Source organism: Theobroma cacao, chromosome 3 (genome assembly GCF_053813885.1).
Source record: "Theobroma cacao isolate CCN51 chromosome 3, ASM5381388v1, whole genome shotgun sequence".
In the NCBI taxonomy this organism is placed as follows: Eukaryota; Viridiplantae; Streptophyta; class Magnoliopsida; order Malvales; family Malvaceae; genus Theobroma; species Theobroma cacao.
The window spans coordinates 606,321-625,212 of NC_142641.1; the positions used below are offsets into that span (position 1 = coordinate 606,321).

General features: G+C 35.1%; 4 protein-coding genes and 1 pseudogene across 5 annotated transcripts; 3 read left to right on the top strand and 2 right to left on the bottom strand.

The window, feature by feature from the left end:
• The first annotated feature begins 1,769 nt into the window (after positions 1-1,769).
• Positions 1,770-4,128, top strand: LOC18603881 (U-box domain-containing protein 19 pseudogene; annotated as a pseudogene).
• A 1,035-nt stretch (positions 4,129-5,163) lies between these two features.
• Positions 5,164-7,268, top strand: LOC18603882 (protein DELETION OF SUV3 SUPPRESSOR 1(I)-like). The gene is made up of 3 exons (XM_007036118.3): positions 5,164-5,317; positions 5,481-5,584; positions 6,893-7,268. The coding sequence occupies exons 2-3, from the start codon at positions 5,491-5,493 to the stop codon at positions 7,021-7,023; spliced, it is 225 nt and encodes a 74-aa protein (XP_007036180.1). The 5' UTR covers positions 5,164-5,317; positions 5,481-5,490; the 3' UTR covers positions 7,024-7,268.
• Positions 7,269-8,639: 1,371 nt separating this feature from the next.
• Positions 8,640-9,463, bottom strand: LOC18603883 (RING-H2 finger protein ATL14-like). Its single transcript, XM_088804531.1, has 2 exons — positions 9,347-9,463; positions 8,640-9,209 (listed from the first exon to the last, which is right to left on the bottom strand). Exon 2 carries the CDS (start codon positions 9,078-9,080, stop codon positions 8,640-8,642), a length of 441 nt encoding a protein of 146 aa, XP_088660657.1. The 5' UTR covers positions 9,081-9,209; positions 9,347-9,463.
• A 1,804-nt stretch (positions 9,464-11,267) lies between these two features.
• Positions 11,268-12,803, top strand: ATVEX1 (Nodulin MtN3 family protein). Of its 2 annotated transcripts, none has more exons than XM_088804526.1 (6): positions 11,268-11,310; positions 11,489-11,525; positions 11,625-11,857; positions 11,940-12,085; positions 12,193-12,312; positions 12,604-12,803. In XM_088804526.1, the coding sequence occupies exons 1-6, from the start codon at positions 11,268-11,270 to the stop codon at positions 12,721-12,723; spliced, it is 699 nt and encodes a 232-aa protein (XP_088660652.1). In that variant the 3' UTR covers positions 12,724-12,803. The 2 variants fall into 2 exon arrangements, with proteins under 2 accessions (XP_088660652.1, XP_007036182.3); XM_007036120.3 differs by having other exon boundaries at positions 11,625-11,841; positions 11,924-12,085.
• A 347-nt stretch (positions 12,804-13,150) lies between these two features.
• Positions 13,151-18,301, bottom strand: LOC18603885 (serine/threonine-protein kinase 52-like). The gene is made up of 6 exons (XM_007036121.3): positions 17,606-18,301; positions 16,696-16,817; positions 14,740-14,936; positions 14,412-14,586; positions 13,886-14,020; positions 13,151-13,722 (listed from the first exon to the last, which is right to left on the bottom strand). The coding sequence occupies exons 1-6, from the start codon at positions 17,928-17,930 to the stop codon at positions 13,516-13,518; spliced, it is 1,161 nt and encodes a 386-aa protein (XP_007036183.3). The 5' UTR covers positions 17,931-18,301; the 3' UTR covers positions 13,151-13,515.
• Between the last annotated feature and the right edge of the window lie 591 nt (positions 18,302-18,892).

An 18,892-nucleotide genomic window follows, 5' to 3' on the forward strand; every position in this document is an offset into this window, starting at 1 on the left:
TGCATGGGGAAAACGACGTCTCACCTTACAGTATATAGTTTCACAAATAATTCCCTTAGAAAATTCTAGAAAATTGTTGGCAACTAATTAATTAATCCATGCACTAGCTCACACTGCGATTTGGACCTTTGCTTCTTCTTCTTGGTTTTTTCCTTGTAGAAGAATGATTGGACTATTAATCAAAGTAATATATCTTTTCCAGCTCTCTGATTAGCTGGTGTCAACCAACACTTCATTTATTTTATTTTATATTTTTGACCCACACGTTAATTTTTTTTCTTTTCTTGACTTGTTGATTATTGTCTTCTTGAATTCTTCAACCCTTATTAATATCTTTATCGTAAAAAACTTATTGTCGAATCTGCATTTAATGTATTATTAAATATTAGATATTTATAAAAATATTAAATATAAACTCTTTATGTCGGTAAATACAGTTTCTTTTCATTTTTAATTTTTGATAAGATTGAAAAAGAGAGGAGGAGGAGGGAATGAGATAGTGTGTTTTTCTTATAAGAATTCTCCACGTGTACCAAACTAAAAGAGTTGGGTTGTAAGCTTAAATTTATTTAAAAATGATGAATAATACCAAAACATGTGTAGGATTATCTTGTACCAACAAGACATCTTTTTAATTAGACAATGCTTTCACATTTGAATTTAGCTCAATAAACAAACATTAGATAAGGTTTGAATAAAATTTTAAATTTTTCATTAATTATAGCATAAAAGAACAACTATGATAAAAAAAAAAAACTAAAAAAGTATGGATTTATTTATAAGTTAATAATCACTTTAATTAGATAAAATTTACAATATAAAGATAATGTTAAGAGTATGATTTGGATGAATTAAGTTGTAATCTTAATCTAATTTAATTTACATTCAAATTTATAAATATATATATATATTCAAATATAAGAATTCATATTAGATACCACTTCTATGTACAACACGATTTAGCTTATTTTAACTGTTTGATTTGGTCTAAAATCTTACACAATGATATAATAGATATTCACACATATATTTATAATAAAATTTAAATTATAATGTTCTTGTTATATGTATAAAAGAAGAGAGAGTGAGCGGAGGATAGGGATGAAAGGAGTTACTTTGAAAATAGTTCAATAAAAAAAAGCAAAATTAAATTTCACCTTTTTATACTTAATTTTAAGATGATTGTAAAACAATTTGATATCTTATTTTTATATAAATGTACGATCACACATGATTATGTATTAAATTAATATAAATATAATAATATTATTATATGAACAATTTTTCGGAAAATGGAAGGTATTTCAAGGCTTACACAATGAGAAGGGCATAAACTAATCTTGAGATAAGCATGATTTGTATCCATTAATTTATTTAATTAACAAAACTTTTCCTTCTTTCTGCAGCAAGCAAAAATCTCAAGGGGGCATACCCTCTTTCTCAGGTAACACGGCTGATTTTCATTGGCACAGGTGTCTCTGGTCGGCTCGTGGGGGGCCATCGCTGTCCGTACCAACCAAAACGGCTAATTCAAAGCATCCCAGTCAAGAGTTTTTAGCGGGATCCGGGAAGCAGCACCTGCCCAGCCTCAGTGCTCCACGTGTCTCGGAACACGTGTCTTGACCTTCTGGCGCCAAATCGATGCCCACCCTGTCTCTGCCGAGTCAACTCAGCACTGATGGAAGCTCGTCATCTGCCACGTGTCCGCATGATTTTTTCGTTGCCTCCTTCCTATATTTGGATTAACTGAAACTCTTTCAGTTCAAACAAGTTCCAAAGAGGGAAGAGCTTTGTGCAAAAAAGGAAAACAGAATTTTCAAAAAAATAAATAAATAAATAAAGAAAACAGAGTCCTCTGTTCTTTTCTTTACCGTTTTTGTTTCAATTCCATCAATGATACAAAAATTCAGTCAAGTTGAACGCCGGATTTTTTCATTTCCGGCTGTTCATCCTTGCGAAGCCGTTTCTCCGGCAACCCTTCTCGGCTCCTTGATCAGTCTTTCTCAAGATATCAGCAATCACCAATCAAAGTTCTTTGCTACTCAAAGAAGAAATGCCCGGGAAACGATTCGCCAAATAGGAATCCTCCTTGTTTTTTTTGAGGAGGTTCGTGATCGCGGTTCAATTGTTCCAGAATCGGCTTTGCTTTGCTTCTCTGAGCTTCATCTTACTTTCCAGAAAATTCGGTTCTTGTTGGAGGATTGCTCGCGAGAAGGAGCTAGGCTATGGATTTTAATGAAGTCAGAGATGGTGGCCACTCAATTTCGGACGCTTATCAAAACTGTTTCTACGGCTCTTGATGTTTTGCCATTGAATTTGATAGATATTTGCGGTGAAGTAAAGGAATTGGTGGAGCTGGTGGCGAAGCAAGCGAGGAAGGCGAAAATTGACATTGACCCTGATGATGAAAGAGCCATGAGACGAGTTCGTTCAGTTTTGAATCGATTTGAGAAGGGAATTGAGCCAGAATTTCAAATTCTGAAGTGGGTTCTTGATCATCTTGAGATCAAAAGCTGGTGTGACTGTAACAAGGAAATCCAATTCTTGGAAGAAGAGATAAGCTCTCAATGCGTAGATGGTAAAGAAAGAGAGGTACCATTTCTGAGTAGTTTACTGGGTTTCATGAGCTACTGCCGGGGAGTGGTTTTCGATACATTGGATAACCGAAATACTGATCAAACAGACGTTAGATGCAACATAGATATACTCAGTTGCTTGAATCCTGAAGATTTCCGCTGTCCAATATCACTCGAACTGATGATTGATCCAGTGACTGTTTCAACTGGACAGACATATGATCGGTCTTCGATACAAAAATGGTTCAAAGCAGGGAACATGATCTGTCCCAATACAGGAGAGAAGCTGGCAAACACAGGGTTGGTCCCCAACACAAATCTCCGCAAACTAATCCATCAGTTTTGTGCAGATAATGGGGTTTCTCTAGCAAAAACAGGAAAGAAAAGTCGAGACATAACAAGGACTATTATGCCAGGCAGTCCAGCAGCTGCGGAGGCTATGAAGTTTCTGTCAAAGTTTCTAGCAAGCAAGCTGCTTTTCGGACCCAGTGAGCAGAAAAACAAGTCTGCTTATGAGATTCGCTTGCTTGCAAAAGCAAACGTTTTCAACAGGTCTTACCTGATTGAAGCTGGCACGATCCCACCTCTTCTAAACCTCCTATATTCTTTCAGTAAGTCCATACAAGAGAATGCAATCGCAGCCTTGTTGAAGCTCTCAAAGCATCCTAGTGGCAAGCAAGTGATCGTCGAAAGTGGGGGATTGAGATCAATTCTTTCAGTCCTTAAGAGGGGAACAAGTTTGGAAGCAAGGCAGATAGCAGCTGCAACAATATTTTACCTCTCTTCAGTGAAGGGATACCGGAAATTGATCGGAGAAACGCCTGAGGCGATCGCAGCACTTGTGGATCTGATCAAGGAAGGTACAGCATGTGGGAAAAAGAATGCATTGGTAGCACTTTTTGGCCTTCTGTTATATCCTGGAAATCATCAGACGGTCCTAGATGCTGGAAGTGTTCCTTTGCTAGTTGACATTCTAACTTCATCCGACAAGCATGAGCTCGTAACAGATTCATTAGCGGTCCTTGCAACCTTAGCCGAGAGTTTCGACGGAACATTTGCAATTCTCAAGACGTCATCTTTGCCTCTGATCGCCAGGATTTTGCGGTCTTCAACATCTCAAGCAGGGAAGGAGCATTGCGTTTCAATCTTACTGTCTTTGTGCAGCAATGGTGGTGACGAGGCCATCGCTGCTTTGGCCAAGGACCCTTCGGTCATGAGCTCCCTATACTCAGTCGTAACGGATGGTACATCCCAGGCAAGCAAGAAATCACGCTCCCTGATAAAGATTCTTCACAAGTTCCATGAAACAAGCTCATCCAGACAAGGGTGCCAAGCATTTGAACATGAACAATCAGTTGATGTTTGGTAGTTACCCTGAATACGTCATCATTTTCTCCATGTAAATATATTCATATACATGCATTCTGGTGTGTGGATTCTTTTTTATATTCGAATGTCAAGACATTAGCTCAGTTTTTGCAGGAGCTAATCCTTTGATTACAAACATATGTAACATAATTCTTTTATAGCAATAAATAAGATTTGTGTGAAAGAGACATGAATGAATTTTACCTCTTTAAAGCATTCCATTTCTTTTCTTTTCTTCTCTTTTCTTTTCTTTTTCAATTTTGATCATTAGGGAAAAGCCACAATGAAGTTCCTTTCAAAATCCCATTGCCTTGTGGTTACAATTTTTCTTTTTTTTTTTTTATGCATAATGGGTGTTGTACATGCTTAATATAAGAAATACACATTAATTTTTTTTAATGACACCTGCTTAATATGTTCATAATTAAATGCTAACAACACCCATCTACTAATATTAATGGTGATAAAGCAAAACCCATCTTGAATTTTAGGAACAAAAGTATTATTAGATTGTAAATAAAAATTAATACCAAATTAAACATTACATGATTCATTTTGATTATCAATTTTTCTTTTTTTGAAACGATATGATTTAGGAAAAAGAAATATTCGAAAATAACTCTTCAAGCCAGAAATACCATTAAGTCAAATATATAAGTACATTTTTCAAAAAAAATCAGTTATTGTTTTAGATATATATTTTTACACTCTAAACGTTACTATCTATAATACTTTTAAGGCCTAATTAGAGTATTAGACCAAGATAAATTACAAGTGCGCAAGTAGCAATAACAATGGATAAAGTAAAAATTTAACTACTCATACCCTACTCAAACCCTATAAAATTTAACTATCCATACACACAAACTCAGTTAAAAATAAAAACTTAATACCCGGACTCCATTATTAATACTAGTAAGAAAAACAAACTCGAACCTCAACTTGAAACAAAAAAATAAATTCAAAATCAATTTTATGTAAACTATTAATAAAATTATTACATATAAAATTAAAATTTAATATTAAAAATAATAATTATTATAATTAAATTCATATAATATAATATAATTACTATCAAAGACATCACATGTAATAATTTTATTATTCAAATTTTATCCGAACTCGATTAAACTATCTTCCTCCTATTTAATCAAAGTCAAATTATAAAATATTCATTTTTCAAAAATGATATAAAATATTAATTGCTAGGTAATTTGCTATTACCTTAATTGAGGATCAAAGAACGCCGTCGTTTTATGCCCTTCGATCTTTCTCCTTATATCTTCTCTAGCTCGAACCAGAACTTTCTTGTTTCGTGTGGATCGTCCCCTTACAATTCCTTCGTCAAAAAATCTCCAGAATCTCTCGCAACTGTAAGTCAATTAATACTATTGTTCATCTCTTTTCAATTATAGATCTTTCATTTTCCAATCTAGACTTTTCTTCGATTCTAACTCGCCATTTCCATTACTTTCACGAAATTAGGGTTTTGCTCTCATATTTTACCTTTTGTTTTTGTTCCTTTTCGGGTTTTAGCTAAGAAGAAATGGCAACTGAACAACCGAAATCGGCAACCGAAGACGTAAAGATGGATTTGTTCGAAGATGACGATGAGTTTGAAGAATTTGAAATCAATGAAGGTAATTCCTTTTTCCCTTTTTTTAATCTAATTTTTAAACTTTTGTGGACTTTAGGGTTTAATTTTTAAATTTATGTTAATTAATTAGCTTTCATGACAAAAATTGAAGTAGATTAGCTTGAGTCTTTCGTTTTGGCTGTATTTTGTTAGTGTAGAATTATATACTTATAACGAGCAGTTCGTTGTGTTAGTTTGTTACTGTTCTGGTTGTAATTAGATTGAGAATTTTCTGGGAAGCTTAGATTTTTAATAATTAGGGAGGGGGAGTATGTTTTGGCGGTACTTGTTGGAGTTGGATAGTCCATTGCTTCTGTTGCAAATAGCATTTGAAAAATGTGATAATGTAAGTCTAATGTCATGAATGGCTAGTTGCAATTTTGACTGCAAATCCATTTATTTGTTATTATGAACCCTGGAGTTCGTTTCTCTTGATATCTGATATGTATAAAGTACCCAAGCTCATTTGCTGGTTACAAGGGGCAAATATCTACCGTTGGAATGCTTGTTTGCACAATTAAAATCTAACTTTATACTTGGATAACGATACTGTACAAGATTTAGTTTGAAATCTTTCCCTAAATTCTTCTTGAGAAACTTCATTGATAAAACTGATTCTCTCGTGATTGAGCAACTCTCTTTGCAGTCCTCAAGCTGCCCTCCTATCTTGAACACTGACCTAAGAAAAAAAGCTATGTTTTGGTTAAGAATGCATAATACATACTGATAGTCACCTATTTGAATAAAAGCTTCTCTTAGTGTGTGCCGCAATTTAGATTCTAATAAATTTCTGACCAAGCCCTAAGCTGAACTCGCCTATTTTCTTCTATGACTTTGGCAGTCTTTACAACTCTCAAATTTTGATTTATCACCTTATAGCAATGTTATCCTTCCATGATCCTCAGATTAAAATATCAACAATAGAAGAGTATTTTTATTGTTTTCCAATTAGGGTGTAAAATGAAACCTCTTTCTCAATGATGTTGTGTGATACTAATTAATGTCAAACAATAGTTTAGATGCTTACATGTATTTTTTTAATTGTGCATGGTATACTTTCCCCTTCCCCCTAATGCTGAGATTTAGGGGTGTCATGCTTTCTGGTCTGGTATTATTGTTTGTCCATTGGGGAATGTATTATCTGTTTTTCCCCCAATTGTCCTTTTTTCCTTCTGGAAGGGGTACTGGATCGTTAATTTCTTGCCACTTTGTCTTGCTGTTCTCAGCTGATGGATCTGTCTTTGTTTAAAGAAACTAAAATGATATCTCAGAGTACAAATTTGCAATCTGAACATATTTCTTTTCCTGGCAGATTGGGAGGACAAGGAAGAAGGAAAGGAAGTGTCACAGCAGTGGGAAGATGATTGGGATGATGATGATGTCAATGATGACTTCTCACTGCAACTGAGGAAGGAACTTGAGAATAACACTGAGAAGAACTGAGCTGGACTTATGCATTCTCTATTGTCACATCATTCCTCCGCACTAATGCACTCTTGTTTGAATTAATTTTCCTTCGCATGCAAAAGAATCTATGAGCTTTTACTCTTTATGCTTTGATGTTTGGTAGAAACTCTAGATGCAGTAACGGGCTTTATAGTTTCCCAAAATTGACATGAATTCAACTGCTCAAAGATTATGTGCTTGTGCCTATTTGAGGCAATGGTTTAGATTTTGGTGATTTTAAAGCTTCATGTGCTTGTGAGCTGTGTCGTCCTCACTGCTTACAAACCCTGGTCTTGAGCAGCCCTTTTCCATAATCCTTATTTCCTTTGCTCATTCATTGGAATTTCAATAGACTGGGCTTTGAATGAATAAACGATTTGAAGTGTGTGAAAGCCTAAAAGTGAGCATGGAATCATGCCATCCCCGGGTTGCATCACACTAATAAAATACCAATAGATTAGTGTAAGAAAATGTGCTGCAGAATCTAGTCAGTACCTTTACATGCTCAAGCTAAACAATCGAATGAAATCCTGAAGTTCCCATAACCCTTGCTGCCAAGCTTTGCAACGGTCGTTGCTTGAAAGTTTTTGTTCGGAGGTTGGTGTGGATTTCTTTGCTGCCCCGCCTTTCCTTTGATGGGAACAATATGGAAATGATTTTGGTTTTAATGTACCCTGTTTACTGCTGAAGCCTTTGCAAAAATCCATGGCAGCAAGAATTTCCTTTCCGTTGCGTAGAAGAAAGGTAATGTCTCATGCAAATTTCGTGAAAGATGCTTGGAATCCACCTGCACATTTTTCGTGTGACGGTGGTCACATGCAGTCTGTCATTGTTCCCAACCATGTTCAAACAACCTAATCAAGTACTGTTGAAGGGACCCTAAATTCCTAAATTGCATTTAAGATGTTTGGTGTTTTCTTTCATAATTTTACGTCACACACACCGGAAGGAAAGGAAAGGAAAGGAAAGGAAAGGAAGGGAAAACTCTTGCCAAACAGCATGCCTAGCTGCGTCCATGTAAAGACAAGTAAAACTCTAGACAACTTTAAGAGCTAGATCATGACTTTGGTCTTGGCGAAACTAGGAGAGTAGATGCTTCACATGTCCCTAAGATGTCCAGCCTTTTCAAGACAAGAAGAATAAAGCTGCTGGGTTTCTTATCCTCTTCCAACTGAATCCAAAACCAGCATCAAATGCTGCCAATGTCAGACTTTCTAATGATTGTGTAAAGGATGAAATGCAAGAAAATCAAATGATGAAAAAAAAAAAAAAGAACCTCCGATAATATCAGTTGTATGACATGTAGATTTATAACTTTGAACTAACATTGAAGGGTTATCACCCAAGAAAAGAACACCATGACCTGATCGGTTAAAACAGGAATCATATAGTAATTGATTTGATTTGTCAAAAGCAAACTCTTACCCGAAATTGTTACCGCATGAAATGACAAAGGGTAAATATCTTAGTGAAAGTAATCTACAACTCACTGGAAAAAAAAAAATTGCAGAAAAAAGAACTGCTTGGAACCCCACATCTGCATTGCAGAATGAAAATGTTAGAGCTCAATTCAGTCCCAAACAGGAGAGGTTTTTTTTTTTTTTTTTTTGACTCTACACCAATTCAACTTCATCATGGCTTGAAACGCCTCTTTCCTCTCCTAAGATCATCCCAACTTTTGATGGATCAGCAGAAGTTCGACAGATTGGACAAATGGATGTCTTCAACAGCCAGGAGTCTATGCATTGAGCATGGAAGCTGTGCCTGCAGTTTGGCAACAATTTGCACTTGTCACCTTTCCTGAAATTCTCCAAGCAAACAACACAATCCACGGGGCTGCTCCCTTTCTCTGCTGCCTTGTAGTCAAAGCTAGGTAGCTTCTTCAGGTCCTCATCTGACATCTTTTTGGCTCCATTGTTGCTGCTTATTTGAACCAAGCCGCCATCTTCATACTCTCTCCTGAATGCCCTCCCAACAATACAAACATGAATCACCACCAAAACTGCCACTCCCACAAATAAAAGTACCACAGAGAAGGCAATTTCCATAACCATATACTACCAGTTGGACAAATTTCCAGACAGATTTTCCAACGAAATCTCTCTGACCTACTCATAACAATAAGTTCCAACTCAATTATCCAACTCTCATTCTGTTCTCGCCAACTGCAACAGTCAGAAAAGCTGAAAGCATTGAGAGAACAAGAAGTTTCATTGATTTCTCAAAAATTCAGAGTGTGGTGATCATTATTTCCTGTAAGAGGTTGAATAGTCTGATGCAGAAGAAAGGTTTAGAGGAAAGACCAAGACCTGGTACTTACTTGTTACAAGTGTTCAATGAGATCTGACAGGTTTGGTGGGCTCAGAAACTGAAAAATGGCATTTTGTCAATTGTTAAAATGTGTGCAGGAGCTGTCCGTTTGTATTGTTAAACTTCAAAGACCATCTGAAGCTGACCAATAATGCTGACCTTTTATAGACATATACAAGGGAAATTTACACATTGAACCTTGATTTTGTTTTTACTCTGCATATATTATAATATAATCTAATATATTCCCTTACATGCATTATTACTAACTTTAAATTTGTGATAATTAGTTAATGCTCATCAATGATTACCTTGGTTGACATGGTCTCCATACCACAAGCACTACAGCATTTAAAATGAAATTCATAAAAAGCGATGATGTTGCTTTAAGATATATTTACCATCATTTTCCAATTCCTTATTATTATATCAAAATATATAGCTGGCTAGTGAAATAATGAAGCAGACCGCTTTCCTAATCAGAGCCATATATATTGGGGATTTACTTTAGAATCGGTTTTAGGGTTTAAAAAAAAAACCAAAAAAAACCTTTAAATTATTAAGAAATTTCAATCCGTATTCTTTTATCGTTTTCAATCGATTAATGACAATTAAATGCAATAAGAAATTAAAATTTATTTAAAATTTTTTAAATAATTTCAAAATTTTTTTAAATATTATGCATTTTTAAAAATAATAAAAAATTTTCGTAATGTATTAAAAATTTAAAAAATATAATAAATATCCTTATCATCATCATCACCATTTAAATTATAATATATTTTTAAATGAAAATGGAATGTTATCACATAAAGAATCATGTGCCAAAGAAATATGATATGTTATGGGACCATTGATCCTGTTATAATAAAGGTAGTTCATAAATTAATTATAACAATGACCCACTCTATAATATGATTGTGTCCCTAACACCTACATGAAATTAAAACCAACACATCCATGAGAAAGATGGCTACTCCAAATTTTTTTATTATTTATTTATTTTTTGCGCCGATTCTCGAACTTAATTGTAGAAAAAATAATAATGAGATGATCCCTTCACTAGTCGGGGATTCATTTTTTTATTATTAATACTTTCAAAATACTTTTTCATATATATTTATAATATCGACCCTCGACTCTTTTCATTAACATAAATTTCTCATTATGAATCTGAATTTCGTTCAATTAAAACTTATTTATTATATTTAAATATTTGATTCAATGATAACATATATTTATTTTTATTTAACAAGTTACATTTCAAACTTTTTCTACCAATTTATGTCAATTTTTGCCACATTTAGGTGGAAATATGGCAATGGTCCATTTATGCCCTTGTTCTGTCGTGGGGTTTTAAAGTTTAGATACCTAGTATATATTCATAATTAATCTATATTTCTTAAATTCTCTCTTTTTTTAGTTTCTATTCTATACCAAAAGGAAAAAAAATTAAAACGACCCCATTTATAAAGTTTAAAAATTTCACTGCAATGTAAAAAATATTTCTTTCTATATCGATACACAAGAATACGAAAAATTAAAAAATTTTAATTGTATAAATTTGTGATTCGTTTGAAATTGTTACTGAATATTATTTAAATAAAAAACTAAAATTAGAAATAAATAAATAAATTCAAGCATGGAAGGGTGTGAGTAACACCAAGCAAACAAAACATGTCAGCTTCCTTGTCGGTAGAGTGATGCATTAATCCGTTGCATAGATTCGATTCGCTTGCATGAAAAAGCTCCAACGTTAATTGCGTATCACCAATCTTTACTCATCTTTTTCGCTATATTCGGATTAATTATTTCCTTAATTTAGTCACATGGCTTACACTTCTAGCCATTGGCAACAAGTTCACAGAGCTTGCAAAACTCTTTTTCTTCATTCTCCAGCTGCATTTGTTTCCTCTCCAGAGCTGTAAACAATGGTGGCCACAGTGCTTATTAGAACCATCGTAGGGATCATCGGTCAGTCCTTGCAAAACCCTTTTCTCAATACTACTTTAATCCAACTGATCATGGCCTCAACTAATATAGTAAGAAACGAATGTCACGAAATTTAAACCCTGATCATGGCCTGAATTATAACAAAATGTTACGTGAATTCACTAACTTACTTTTACGTTGAATTTCTTTGTTTTCTCAGGTAATGTGATCTCCTTTTTCCTGTTTCTGTCCCCAACGTAGGCACTACTCACTCCATGATCTCTTTGTTGCAAATTTAATTAACATTATCGAATTTTAATTCACCGACTAATTATTTGCTAACCTGATTTTTGCAGACCAACATTTGTTAAAATATGGAAAGCTAAATCGGTGCAGGAGTTCAAGCCCGATCCATACATAGCAACCGTGCTGAACTGCATGATGTGGGTTTTCTATGGTCTCCCCTTCGTCCATCCCGACAGCCTGCTGGTCATTACGATCAATGGCATAGGTCTTGTCATAGAGCTCACCTACGTCGCCATCTTCTTCATCTACTCCCCTTGGAGCAAGCGAGTACGTCAATGTTTCTGTATCAATATAATATTTCTCAAATCCATCAATTACTTTAGTTCTTTTGACTTCTTTTCGTTTGCAGAGGAAGATTGTTTTAGCTCTTGTAATCGAAGTCATATTCATGGCGGTTGTGATTTTCATTACCCTATTTTTCTTTCACGCCACCAAGATAAGGTCTGGGATTGTAGGAATATTGGCCATTATCTTCAATGTAATCATGTATTCTTCCCCACTGACAGTCATGGTAGGTGAATTTTTACGTTTTTTTTTTGTTTTAACCATGAATTAGCAGACGAAATCTGCTTGTTTTCTTCATATTTTTAAAGTATTTAATTCCTTCACTTGCGGCAGAAATTGGTGATCAGGACAAAAAGTGTGAAGTACATGCCGTTTTATCTCTCTGTTTTTAACTTCTTGAATGGAATTGTTTGGGTGGTTTATGCATCACTCGAGCTTGATCCTTATATCCTGGTAAGTAGTACTCTATGACAAGGATATTCAATCTAAAATTAACTAGTGACGTGAATGGGAGTAACCATGACGGTCAATTTCCGTGTAAGAACCATAGACTTATCACATGGCATGAATGGAAACAAAACCTGTTTTGATATGGTACAATAGTTGAAGATAACCTTATAATATTTATATGCTTAAAAGATATTGCTAACTTAACAAATATGAAATTTCTTTTTTCACTACTCCAATTATACAATTTCCGACATTTAAATAATAAAAAAATTCATTTTTTTAATGCATTTGTAGGTTCCGAATGGGATGGGATCCCTGTTAGGCTTGTTGCAGCTCATACTTTATGCAGCCTACTACAGAACGACCAATTGGGACGATGAACCACCTACAGAAGTTCAACTTCCAGACGTTTGATCACACCATCAAGTTTTCTGGTTTTATTGTTTAGTCCTAGTCTTGGCTCTTCTTTCTCCTGTCAGTTGATTCCTTTTTGTCAGCAGGCCTTTAGATTTGTATAGATAGATACACACGCTTGCATCTGTGTGTTAAATATTTGTGTCAAGCATGAATCAACTTGTGTTCCAAGAGATGTTGGTAAATGGTCGACCTGGTTCTTCGGTTGTCTGACATTAGCCTTTCTGCTCTTCATTTACTGATTCCTTGGGATTTCTACCTATTTTGGTAATCCCACATCTAGAAATGCGAGAAAATGGTTTGCATAAGCAAAGCAACTTGTGGGGAGAAACAAGAAGAAACAAGCAGACAGATATCTTTCAAGGATAGAGGCTAAAACAACAATCCACCATGCTTCTGCAGAAGGCAGACACCACACCAGCTGATGTTGATCAACTTTAATAATGTTGATTATTACTTGAGTGTATAAAGAGTTATCTTACAGAAGGGGTGGAAGGGGGGGGGGGGGGGGGGGGGGGGGGGCAGTCCACAACCAGACTGGCAAATCGAGTAAATAAACAGATATGGGGAACCCCCTAAAAAATTATAAGAGAAAATAACAAAGGGAAAAGCTTTACATCATTTGGCAAAGTGAAATGTAGCACAGCTCCTGAGCCTATACCCACCACCACCTTTTCCTCTCAGGTTGGTATCTGATTGTTGTTTTGCTTTTTCATAGTAAATACAAACCGGACCTCTCTAACTTTAAAATAATAGTCTCGCAATCTTTTAGCTGCATCATGGAGTAATTTTTCAAGGCCCTCGATACCTCCGGAAGCAAAGACAGCCCTGCTGTTGATCGACAGGAATCATACCTCCACCTTTTGATGTATCTATGGCCTCCAGCATAGAAACTACCTCATCCATTTCAGGCCGCTTGTCAGGGTTAGCATCCCAACATCGTTTCATTACATTTGCTAGAGAACTGGGGCAACATCTCGGCATCTCTGGTCTCAAATTCTGTGTTTTTAATATCAGGACTATTAGCAATGAAAAAGCGGGGAAATGGGGTCTAAGGTGCAATCATTTCATAATACGACACAAAGAATAATGCTCCATTCTGGGGGGAAAACCAAAAGAGGACAGGAAAGCAAAATTATAAGGATAGGGGCCAAAAGTATACCTGGCGAACCACAGCTGAAGTCACTTCAGAGAAACTAAGATCAGGATACGGCATGTCGCAACAATATATCTCCCATAAACAGATGCCAAAACTGTACACATCGCATTTCCTGTTATATGGGTTGCCATTGAGAACCTGTAAACCTCCCATTTGATGAGTTACTAATCATTCAATCAACAATTTTTACCCTTTTCTTTCACCTTCTCTCTAATTAGCTGAAACATTAAAGTCACAGATTCAATACCATCACATTCACTCAAAAAGCTCCAAAGCGAAAACTTCCCATCATTAAATCAAATAAAATAGTTTCAAAAGGAGCTGTCTTTTTTTAATGATGCTATACGGTGTTCACTTCATGATAAATATTCAAGCATGTATCATTCATCCCTTGGGCCTAACATACCATTAATTATACTATAAAATCCAAAAGAAAAACAGACTCAAATTCCAAAAAAAAAAAAATTAAAGTTTAATTTCAGAGTCCTGCATGAAAATAGTAAAATTGGAATGGCAATAACCTCCATACCTCTGGAGCCATGTAACCAAGGGTTCCTGTCTCTCCGGTCATGTCATTAGGATTTGAAGCCTCAACACGAGCAACCCCAAAATCAGCAATTTTTACTGTACGTGTCTTGTCTAACAACATGTTCTCTGTCTTTACATCTCTGTGGACAATCTTCTGTGAATGAAGGTAACTCAACCTACAAAAATGATAGATGCCCCTCTAAGCTAGAGAAAATTTCAAAACATGCTGGAGCTGTCAAACCACAATACAATAAAGAAAAGAAACAAACAGAAAATGGGACAAAAGTTGTTTTTTTGGGTCAATGAAAATGAGACATAGGTTAGAGTACCCTCTAGCAAGATCAAGCGCAAGTTGAACAACCACTTTGAAAGCTAGCTTCCTTCTCCTGTTCTTTATAAGATAAGATTTCAGAGCACCCCCAGGTAGATATTCCACAACAACACAACACACACTAGTTGGCATGCCTATTTGACCATTCTCAGTTTGTATTTGTAGCCCTGATGAGCCCATTGTTGCCCCTATAAACTGGAAAGGGATAAACAAGAATTAGTAAGAATGAGAATCTACCAAGAAGCTCAACAACCATAGCTAAAACAGTAATATTCTTTGTCAGAAAATATACACTACAGAGCTTCCTAGATATCCAAGCTGTTTCATCCTAAAGCACTACAAGTAGGTGACATAAATTCCTGGATTATGATGTACAAACAAAATGGAAGCAACTCCAATTAGTCTAGTTGCATTTCATAATCATTCTAAAGCAGAAGATACTGCCACTCAACCAATAACCCTGACTCCAACAGACTCATTGATTCAATGAAGTTTTCGATTAATAAAACATATTTCCAAAGACAAAAGAAAATTTTATTTTACCTAATTTTTCCTTTTCTAGTTTATGAAGAGGAATAACATATGCAATTATAGAAGGGGAAGCTAGTAGATGGAAACAAAAAAATAATTGATGCTATGAAATATTAAGTCTTCCTAAGAAGAGATCATGGAGAGTTTGGCAATCTTGGATAATTTCATATTAATATATCAGTACAAGCAGAAGCAAATTCTTGGTGGGATTTAATTCTGAAAACATTCCCTGATCCTCTCCCTGTCCTCCAAAACAACAATCCCCCAACAACACACCCAAAAAAGGGAAAGGATTCCTAAACCAAAAGAGAACCACCACAAAATCATGAAGACATGAGAAAAGTTTCCAAAAGCTGAATACATGTTAAATGGCCTTGTTCTGAGGGGCAAAATCATGAGGGCAGGGGATCAGGAGAACCATGGGCAACCACCTATCTAAAAAAGGTTTGCAAATATAGTGAACATATTCAAGTCCAACTCACATGAGTGCACAGTTATGCAGCAACAGATATAAATAAATAGAAAGAATGTTTCTCTTCCAGTCATTATAGCTTTCTCAATGAATTAGTTCATATTTAAAGTTATACTTTGAAGTGTCTGAGATTATATGGAAATGACAATCATCTACAACATACCAAATTTTTTGGTGTATTATTTAGAATGAGAACTTCAATCTCTTGAAAGAAAGCAGAAAGTATATAAAGGCAAAAAAACAGGAAAACAGTCAACACGACCTCTTTGGTGAAGGAATCAAATAAAAAATCAGCAAGATGGAAGAAGGAAAGGGAAGCAAGGTAAACAAGCGCTACCTCTACCTCTTAAAAGAGAATTATAAAGAATTGAGCAACATTATATCCTGTGGTTGACAAAAGAAAAAAAGTCCAATAGGAAAGATTTGATTCAAGGAAACTAAAATTCTTTGTGGCGCAACAGGTCATTACCAAATATGGTGAAGGAAGTATTTTCTCACAGCATTTTAATTTGTATCAATAACTTGACTATTGGCAATTTTAAGTTGTGAAAAACCATTTACTAGAAAATGCAAAGACAGAAGGTATCTCCTCAAGCCATGCATCTGTGGTAGTTGGTCATCAGTTTTGTGCATGTCGGGTGTGCATTTCCTTTCTATTTGCAGCTGGAGGAGTTTGGAGAATTTTATTATGGTGCCAGAAAAAGGTGATAGCTTTGATAATATTACTGCAATCCATCAATTTATAGATGTTCCGCTTGTGAAGACATTAACAGCAATACTAGTGACCTTTTGATGGAGGATTCCTTAAGCACTTTATCATAGTTGAGTAATGGTTTCAGAAAGAAAATTTCCAAGCATTTATGCAAAAGCCCAGGCTTTCCAAAATCCGCCCACAAATGTCTTCACACAAAAAGGATAAAAAAAAAAGTTTCTGCTAAATTAGAAATTGACCTTGGTAACATTGGGATGCTCAAGTTTATGCCACACGGAAACTTCTTGCGAGAAAGCTGCCCTTAATGAGGCAATCTCAGCGTCTGTCCTGTGGCCCTCCTCACCCCAGTCAAGCAGCTTCACTGAAGACCAAGAAAGGCACCAAAAACCATTGTAGTAAAACAAATAAAGGTTCGTAATAAGATATAACCAGATGAATCAAATAGATCTTATCTTGGTTAGGATAAGCGGCTGTATTATTAACATATTGAGCAAATAACATACTGGAATTACAATACCCAGCTATGAAATTCATTTGACAGTATAATTTTTTTCTTTTCTGGTTTATACATTTTTTATGTCCATAATATTAACTAACAGCTAGGATCACATGAAAAGTTAATTATTACAACAACATTATCCAAGTTGCTGATCCTGAACCAGCAAATTCAACCCAAACCCGTGCGGAGTCACGGATTTTGTAAGACTACATTTAAAACTGCCAATCACCACATCACCATAACAGTCAACTGCCAAAAGAAAACCAGAATTCTACTAAATGGATCCAAATAAATAACACATAATAACATAGAACCATGAAGGGACCTCAAACAACAATAACGAGTATCATTGTAGTCCACCTGGTCCAATATTGCAAACAAAAACTAGAATAATCCTTGGAAAAACAACTGATTCTGCCCCCTCTCAGAAGTAAAATACCCTTCAAGGAAAAAAAAAAAGTCCCTAATTTCACAAAATTAACTGATATATTCACTAATGCAAACAGCAAACCAACTGAATATCAGTTAACAACTTAAAATAGTCAATAATTTCGTTAAAAAAAATAAAGAGGGGGATAAGGCCTTTCAAGAAAAAAAATGTTAAAGAAAAGGAAGTATTTTGCATTTGGAGATTCAAAAGAGAAACTAACCGGCAACATCCTGGCTATCATAGATGCCACGGTGAACAGTGCCAAAGGTACCACGAGCAATGACAGCTTTGATGATGAGCTTGGAAGGGTCGATCTCCCACTCCTGTCTCTCGTTGTTCACAATAGTTGCAGCCTTATTGGTGCTACTGGGAGTAAGCTTGAGCTTTCCATCATCATCATCAACTCGACCATCACCATCATCATCTCTCTTGTTCTTGCTCTTGTCAGTGGCCCAAACCCTGTTAAGATGCCTCTCAAGCTGCTCATCCAAGCTCTTCAGATCAATCTGATCTGCTCTAACAAACCCATCACTGCTTTCCTTCATACTTTTTGAAAAGACTAAAACTTTCAACACGGAATCAAAGAAAACGAAGGGAAATGAGGGTGTTGCTTAATAATACGTTATGGGTGGTTCTTAGAGTAGTTATAACTTAACAAAAAAAGTCATGTTTTTTACTTCGTGCCGTAGTTTGTTCTTCTTGTTGTTGATGTAAAAGAAGTGGCAGCAGAAGAAGAAGAAGAAGAAGAAAGAGAAAGAGAGAGTTTGTTGAGTCTCCAATCATCCATGTGGGCACATGGAATTGCCTGAACACAACGTGTGTAACTGACCCACTTTGGTCTCCTCTTCTTTACTCCTTCAATGTTTCAAATTCCTCCGTCACTATGTAACTCCTACTTTCTTACTTTACTGCCAGTCTTCTCCCTATTCTAATATTTCCATTTGACTCTAATATAAACAGTTCATAGAGAAAGAAACAAAATTCAAGAAAGGAATCATATATGATGTTGTATCTCAGTGGCAACAATTTTTAAACTTGACTCAGTCATATCAATGTAAATAATTTACACAAATCTGATATAATGATTGCGTTTGCAAGCAAATTAATATTATTTTAAGCAAAAGTATAGATATTATTCAAAATTGACATAATAAGCGATAGTAGAATTGAAAATTTGCGAATGATTATTATTTTTTATATAATTTAAAAAAAATTATCAAAATTATATTTTTAATTTATCGTTTTATTTTTCGTATATCGGTTTCCTTCTTTTTTGTTATTTTCCATCTTTTCTTAAAAATTTCATGAATGAATAGATTGTGATTTGGTTAAACAATAAATGGATTTTAATCCAATAAAGTGAAAAAGTTGACCTTCAATCAATTTTTAACTTCACCAAAGCTTTAAATCTACTTTATTGAGTAGGTTACCAGGATTAAATTTTGTGGCAAATTATTCTCTTTTAAGTGATGACATGTCAAAATTTAATAGAATAAGAAAATACTTA